At 50.3% G+C, this 7,886-nt stretch overlaps 1 protein-coding gene across 1 annotated transcript; it reads left to right on the top strand.

The window, feature by feature from the left end:
* The first annotated feature begins 4,799 nt into the window (after positions 1 to 4,799).
* On the top strand, positions 4,800 to 6,981 carry LOC123135727 (transcription factor ILR3). The gene is made up of 5 exons (XM_044554917.1): positions 4,800 to 5,198; positions 5,346 to 5,423; positions 5,946 to 6,023; positions 6,142 to 6,304; positions 6,396 to 6,981. The coding sequence occupies exons 1-5, from the start codon at positions 5,086 to 5,088 to the stop codon at positions 6,690 to 6,692; spliced, it is 729 nt and encodes a 242-aa protein (XP_044410852.1). The 5' UTR covers positions 4,800 to 5,085; the 3' UTR covers positions 6,693 to 6,981.
* Positions 6,982 to 7,886: the final 905 nt, after the last annotated feature.

Consider the following 7,886-nt stretch of genomic DNA (forward strand, 5'->3'; position numbering starts at 1 on the left):
ATATTGGGCTATATTATCCACTTTTATATTATTTTTGGGACTAACCTATTAACCGGAGGCCCAGCCCAGAATTGTTGTTTTTTGCCTATTTCAGTATTTCGAGGAAAAGGAATATCAGACGGAGTCAAAACGGAACTAAATCAAACTGGAGAAGTTATTTTTGGAAGGAAAGCAACCCAGGGAACTTGGAGTGCACGTCAAGGGAGATACGGGTTGCCCACGAGGGTGGGGGGCGCGCCCACCCCCCCTGGGCGCACCCCCCTGCCTCGTGGGACCCCGTAGCTCCTCCGACGTACCCCCTGCACCCATATATACTCTTGTACCCTAAAACTTCCAGAACAAAAGATAGATCGGGAGTTCCGCCGCGGCAAGCCTCTGTAGCCACCAAAAACCAATCGGGACCCTGTTCCGGCACCCTGTCGGAGGGGGATCCCATCACCGAAGGCCATCTTCATCATCCCGGCGCTATCCATGACGAGGAGGGAGTAGTTCACCCTCGGGGCTGAGGGTATGTACCAGTAGCTATGTGTTTGATCTCTCTCTCGTGTTCTCTCTCGTGTTCCTCTATGGCACGATCTTGATGTATCCCGAGCTTTGCTATTGTAGTTGGATCTTATGATGTTTCTCCCCCTCTACTCTCTTGTGATGAATTGAGTTTCCCCTTTGAAGTTATCTTATCGGATTGAGTCTTTATGAGAACACTTGATGTATGTCTTGCCGTGATTATCTATGGTGACAATGGGATATCATGTGCCACTTGATGTATGTTTTGGTGATCAACTTGCGGGTTTCGTGACATTGGGAACCTATGCATAGGGGTTGGCACACGTTCTTGACTCTCCGGTAGTAGCTTTGGGGCACTCTTTGAAGTACTTTTATGTTGGTTGGATGAATCTGAGATTGTGTGATGCATATCGTATAATCATGCCCACGGATACTTGAGGTGACAATGGAGTATCTAGGTGACATTAGGGTTTTGGTTGATTTGTGTCTTAAGGTGTTATTCTAGTATGAACTCTATGATGGATTGAGCGGAAAGAATAGCTTTATGTTATTTTACTACGAACTCTTGAATAGATAGAACAGAAAGGATAACTTTGAGGTGGTTTCGTACCCTACCATAATCTCTACGTTTGTTCTCCGCTATTAGTGGCTTTGGAGTGACCTTTGTTGCATGTTGAGGGCTTGTTATATGATCTATCTATGTTATTATTGTTGAGAGAACTTGCACTAGCGAAAGTATGAACCCTAGGCCTTGTTTCCTATCATTGCAATACCGTTTACGCTCACTTTTATCGTTTACTACCTTGCTGTTTTTATATTTTCAGATTACAAAAACCTATATCTACTATCTATTTTGTACTTGTATCACCATCTCTTCGCGGAACTAGTGCACCTATACAATTTACTATTGTATTGGGTGTGTTGGGGACACAAGAGACTTTTTGTTATTTGGTTGCAGGGTTGTTTGAGAGAGACCATCTTCATCCTACGCCTCCTACGGATTGATAAACCTTAGGTCATCCACTTGAGAGAAATTTGCTACTGTCCTACAAACCTGTGCACTTGCAGGCCCAACAACGTCTACAAGAAGAAGGTTGTGTAGTAGACATCAAGGTCGGGCGAGAGAGGGTGTGCCGTTTCGCGAGAGTGGGCATGGCATTTCGAGCGAGAGAGAGACGGTGTTTGCTTCCACGAGTCGGGACGCGTGGGTCATTTCCCCGGCGATTTCCATGTGGTTTGGGAGGGGTTTAGGGTGTGTTTGGATAGCATCCTGGTAGCATCACGCCTGGCCTGGGAGCCTTCCTGAGAATTGCCTGGCCCTTGTTTGTTTCGTGTCCTGAAAAAGTCGCTGCTTGCCTGGACCAGTAGCCCCATCACGTAGATTAGCCTGGCTGTTTACCCAGGCATCTTGCTTAGCCTGGACCAGGCGTCCAAAATTGGTAGCCTGGGTCGAAGGAAAGTTGCTTGGCGTCAAATTATGCACTTACCAGCCATTGTTGCAGGTACTTTACCAGACTATTTAACGCTCTTGTACTATTTAATACTTTACCAGGCGAGGGTATCAACCAAACACCATTAGTCCATACTAGCCTGGCCAGGCAGAAAAGTGTCACTGGACCAGGCTAAACTCAGGCAGCAAAAAATTTCCAGGCACGGTCCGAGGACACTATCCAAACAGGCCCTTACAACCGGGTCTAAACAAAGGTTGTTAAAAGCCAGACCGGGATCCGACCCCAGCCGGGCGAAACCCACGGGGATCAGCGGGGTTTCGGCCCGATCCCGGTGGGGGTGGGGATAACCGAACAAAGCCTAAAGTGGAGGGACTAGATCGTCGTGATCCTCACAACTGATTCAACTAGCATCCTTCTCAATGGGATTGCGGGTGCGTCGATCTGGCATGCCCGTGGATTACGACGGGATGGTCTTTTATCCCCGATGATGTTTATTTATAGCTATGGATGCACTCATTCTCTTGGTTTCCAAGGCTGATGCACTGGGGTTGCTTTCTCCTTTCTCTAATGACATTAACAAACATCAACTCTATATATGAAGATGATGTGATAATTTTCATCCGTGCCTCCACTACAGACGTTTAGGTCGTAAATGTATACTTGATATATTCTGCTACGACTGGTCTTCATTGCACTCCTCAAGAGTTGGATTACCCCCATTCAGTATGGTGACGATGTGGCACTTCATTGATGTGATATGCTCAATTGCCAACTAGCTTAGTTGTGGATCACTTACCTTGGTCTTCCCCTTAGTACTCTGAAGCCTAGAAAAGAACAATTTCAAAGATTGCTTGATATCATCTGTGCGGGACTCACCTCGTGGCGGGCCGCCATTCTCACTTTCAAAGAACATTTATAAGCCTTTTTTTAGGATTTGCTGATGTTCAACTCCGCCAAGGCGGTCTGATTTTCTTGGGCTCTCCTCCTCAAGTTGTTCATATGGTTGGTTGTGCATAAGAGGATATAGATTGCTGATCTTCAAGCTAAGCGGGGACTTCCTCACAATGAGAGGTGTGTCCTCTGGTCCTCCACCCCTGAAGACGTCAATCACCTGCTAGCTGGCTGCTCCATCTCCAACATTATTTGGTACAAAACGCATGGTCCGAAGAAAAAAGTAGTAGCAATTTGGTTCACCTTAATTTTTGAGACAAACTCACAAAGCTTTATTCAACCGTCGCAAGATTTACAGGGACGAAATTCAAATTTTCGGGCAGGCCTAACCAAACATGGCGGACAAACCCGAGAGCTAAAGCAATTTGGTTCACCTAAGGCTCGACCCTTGAGAGCAGTATATTTCAACAGCGAAAAAAGAAAGAGAATCTTTGCATCCTTTGACAAGGCCTCTACTTGGCCCAGTGACCTGGTTCGGCTGCTTGGGCAGAAGGCAGCCTCCCAATTTGGCCACCACTGCACAAGTCAATGACAACGATTGCCTCACCAGCCGGCCTTGTAACCCATCATGCACAGGCTAACCGGATAGCATCTGGGTAAGAAGAATGCTAGTACTGTGGCGGAGCTAGTGTTTTCCCTATCACAGGCATTGACAAGTTCGGCCACACACTCCCCAAAAATAAACGAATAAATACGTAAGACAAGTTGGCCACATAGGCTGGGCTTTTTTTTGAAGAGAGTGGGCACTGTCTGAAGTCGCTGTCAGTGCTAAGTAGAGCGATTACGTTAATCCCTCCGATTTGAGAACTTTTTGCCGCCTGCCTGCGTGCGTTCGTGCTCTCGCCACAGGCTCAAACAAAAGAAACAATTCTATATGCCATGGAAAATTTCTTGGAAGCCGTGCGGTGCGATCCCCGTAATGCCTCCCGTGGAGGAAGACGTCACACAATTATGCCCCGCCCCGTATAGCACACGCTATCACAAAAAGGAATGGAGATCCAAACAAACAAAAAGGTGAAGATCGTGCGTGCAGGTATGGTCTCGGTTGGAACAGCCACGGCTCTCCGTGACTGACCGGTGGTCGGGCCATGCTGCTGCATGAGGCCACGGTGTCGTCATGGGCCGTGTCCTGTGGAGAGAGCCGAAGGTGGGGAAGCCTCCACGCACGTAGTGGAATCTCTAGCCATCGTCGTGTTGTAACGACGGCCTTTTCCGTCACGTTCCCAAAGTCTCCGGGAACCTTTGCGAGCGAGGGGGCAACGCGAACACAAATGCAACTGGAAAAGGGAGATAGATCGGATTCCCCGAACATAATCGTGGAGAAGAGAAGAGAGGGGAGGAGCTACGCGAACGCGAGGCCCGCGGGCAAAAAATCCCAAATCTTTTGGGCGTTGTTCTCCGCTGCTTTTCGTTTTTTCACAGCGACGTCGCTCGCTGTAGCATTTTTTACCTTTCGAAAACGGAAGCGTCGCTGTGGCTCGACCAAGGGTATATGTACTGCCGTCCAGACGTGATTTTATTCTTCTTGATTGAAAACGAGATGAAAGATGGGGTGATAAATCGTGAGACGTGGCCGCAGGGCGTTCATGGCCGTACTTCCCTCTCGGTGGCCTGTACTGCAGCTGATACGCTACGTACTAGTACTACGTCCTCCTCACCGCTTGACTCGACAGTCCACACAGCTTAACCCAAGTGCTGGCCCAGTCCCATCGACTGTATACCAAACCAAAGCACCCAGCAAAAACAAATCAAATCATTGCCAAAGCACAGCAAAGCAAAGCAAGCAAACAAAGAAAGAAAAGGAGAGCGGGCGCGCACTGGGCACGCACGGCACCGAGCAACAGAGGGAGAATAAAAGACGCACGCGTCCCGTCCCACTCAGCTCGCCGGATTTGAATAAGCCCAGCGGCCCGGCGATTGGCCCGCGCCCACGTCGCATCTATCCTCCTCCAACGATATACCAGTTGCGTGCTGCTTCGGTCGCGCCAAACGCCAGCGCCCAATATACATATGCGGAGTATTGGTCACAGCTAGTACTGGTTTTCCCCGGCGTCCCGATCTCTTTCACCCGCCTACCTCCCCTCCCTGGCTCGTGCCATCCCCACGCCCGCCACGAAAGCCGGAAAGATCTGCCCCGGATAGCGGCGGGGAGCGCTCCCGGTCTGCTGGGATTTCGGCCATGAGCTGCGGCGGCGTGGGGCACGGCGGGTGGCTGCTGGACTACGGCCTCGTGGAGGAGGAGATCCAGGCCTCCGACTTCATCTACATGGTCGACGACCCGCCGGTCTCAAGGTCAGTCAGCTTCCTTCCCTATTCTCTTCTCTTTTCGTCGATTTGGAGCTTGTTCGGAGAAAGCATGGGATTCTTGATGGTGGGCTGTGTTACTCACTGTCGGTGATCGGTCGAATATTCGGCTGGATGATGAACTTTTGTTTGCAGCGTCATACTGGGGTTCGATGCTCCCAGGAGGGAGGACGCTGCGGCGGCTGCCCAGGACAACTCCGGCGCCAAGAAGAGGTACTACTAGCTAATAATGTTCTTCTGCTCTACCGAATTTGTTGCGAGTTTTGTGATCTGCTTGCTACTTTTGGTGCTCCTGTTTGGATCATTTGGGCCTCTCTGATTCGATTGATTGATGAGAAACATACGAGTGGTAGTTGAGGGAACGCCAGTCTGTCTTTCCGGCCCCTCTGTATAGTGGCCACCAAACTTGACCCGCAGAACACTCCAAAAGTACCCGGTTGTTAGATTGCTGGAATCATCTGCAGACAATTTTGAGTCCAATAGATCATCTCACAGCTAGATAAATTACACAAGGCTGAAAACTTTTGAGACAAGTTTAAATTAGCTGACGACTTGATATGTGGCTATTTTCCCCTGTCTTCACAGCCTGGATTCGGCCTAACTGAAAGTCTGCCAGAATTATCACGGTTACTGAAAACATCTTAGCCAATGATGACGAACCACTGATGCTAAATGTCATACAGATCACAATTTTAAGACCGGAGTTTGACGTTTTTATTCTGTATGTATCTGCAGATCCCGTCCAGAGTCGAGCGCGCAGCCCGGCACAAAGGCTTGCCGAGAGAAGCTCCGGCGAGACAGGCTCAACGAGAGGTATGTTCCAGAGTTGAGAGTTTCAGTTCTATGACTGAAAATCACAGTCTCCCACTGCTTCAGTGGCCGACGTGTTCACTAGTAGCCCCACCAAATCTGATCAGCTCTGATCCACCAGGTTCAGTGAGCTCTGCGCCGTCTTGGAGCCCGGGAAGCCACCCAAGGCCGACAAGGTCGCCATCCTCAGCGACGCCACCCGCCTCCTGGACCAGCTGCGCGCCGAGGCCCAGAAGCTCAAGGCCTCAAACGAGTCACTCCAGGACTCCATCAAGAGCCTCAAGGTAAACCAGCAACGCGTTGCACTCTGCACCATTCATTCATCGTACAGAAAAGCTCAGGATCTCATGGTTGGATGTGGCCGTATGTATGCAGTCCGAGAAGTCGGAGCTGCGGGACGAGAAGACGAAGCTGAAGGCCGAGAGGGAGAGGCTGGAGCAGATGCTCAAGGGCGTCAGCGCGGCTGCGGCCGCCGCCCCGCGGCAGTTCGTCCCGCACCCGGCCGCCGCGGCCGCGCCGCAGTTCCACCCCGCCGCAGCTTACGCGCACGCCGGCAAGTTCGTCCCGGCGTACGCCGCGGGCTACCCGCCGCCGGCCGCTTTCTGGCAGTGGATACCGCCGACGTCGCTGGACACGTCCAAGGACCCCGCGCACTGGCCGCCGGTCGCGTGATTCATCAGCTCGATGACGCACGCACGGCGGCGATCGTCGGAGGATAAGCGTGTGTTGAAGCTTGCTCGTACCGTAGAAGTTGACCGAAGCGCGCGCCCGGAGATAACGTCGGGTTGCTGATGATTGTGTAGCGGTTACTATGATTGTGCTGTGGATATAATGATCCAGGGCTCGCCTGATGCGGATTCCTGGTGATCATTGCTCATTGGAGCAGTCTATGTAACAGCTCTAGTGTGATAGCGATGAATATGGTTCATAATTATAGGGTCGATGATGCTTATATAGGGAACGATGAAAATTGTGTCCTGCTTTGGATGACATTAACGCAAATATAGGAAGAATCATACACGTGCAAGAAAACAAAATGATAATCGAGCTTGACAAAAAATATTGCATTGAGTTTGATAATGCCGCTCTTCTACATTGTAACCCAACTTTACTCAAGCAAGCTTACCGAAGGTGATTATTTACCATCAAATTAGTCCGCCTGGCCCTCAATAGCGCCCTCGACCATTTGTATGTTCCTCAATGTTTCTTCTATCATGACATTTGCAAGCTTATCGGCGTGGCCGACATGGCTCTCTGTTTGCTCGTCGTGGTCGGGGATTCCTTGCTGGCTATCCGCACTGAAGTTGGAGTCACTTGCTCGTGGAGAAGTGACAATGATGACAGTTTGTGGACGGCCTTGGCGGTGTTTCTATCCACGGTTGCATGTGTGGGTCTTGTAGGAAGCCAGATCGGCCGAAGGTGCCCTTTGTGGGCGTGTCGTAGCGATTTTTTCCCGATTTTCTGTAATTAGCCAGGTAATTCTCTTCTGAGCCCTTTGAACTTCTGTGAAAAAAAAGGTGACGGACAAGACGTTCAAGTTCAAGTAACAATCGGTAGATAGTTACAGGTTCATGGTTTCACCATATAAAGATATGCCAAAAGAGACTGCCGCTCAAAGTCTACTCCGCGCCACCGCCTTGGCCCCCTTCCATTCTCCCATCTCGCGGCCTTGTGAGGATGGCCCCTCTTGTTTTCCTCAGTTTTAGTAGATCATTGTTTCCCATATGTTTTGGTACCCTGGCGTTGGTGGCATCCTGAGGGGGTTGTGATGATGGCGTGTTGAAATAAGGTCGCTTCAACCTCTCCCTATCTCGACGACGTCCGATCCGACGCTGACTAAGGTCCCATAAGGGTAGGTGTGGCCAG

This window comes from Triticum aestivum, chromosome 1B, assembly GCF_018294505.1.
Source record: "Triticum aestivum cultivar Chinese Spring chromosome 1B, IWGSC CS RefSeq v2.1, whole genome shotgun sequence".
Taxonomy (NCBI): domain Eukaryota; kingdom Viridiplantae; phylum Streptophyta; class Magnoliopsida; order Poales; family Poaceae; genus Triticum; species Triticum aestivum.

Bases quoted from the DNA above. Each gene is read 5' to 3' on its own strand.
- LOC123135727 (XM_044554917.1), top strand. From the start codon at position 5,086: ATGAGCTGCGGCGGCGTGGGGCACGGCGGGTGGCTGCTGGACTACGGC. The intron at 5,199-5,345 runs GTCAGTCAGCTT...TTTTGTTTGCAG, and splicing joins GACGACCCGCCGGTCTCAAG to CGTCATACTGGGGTTCGATG. The intron at 6,024-6,141 runs GTATGTTCCAGA...CTGATCCACCAG, and splicing joins CGAGACAGGCTCAACGAGAG to GTTCAGTGAGCTCTGCGCCG.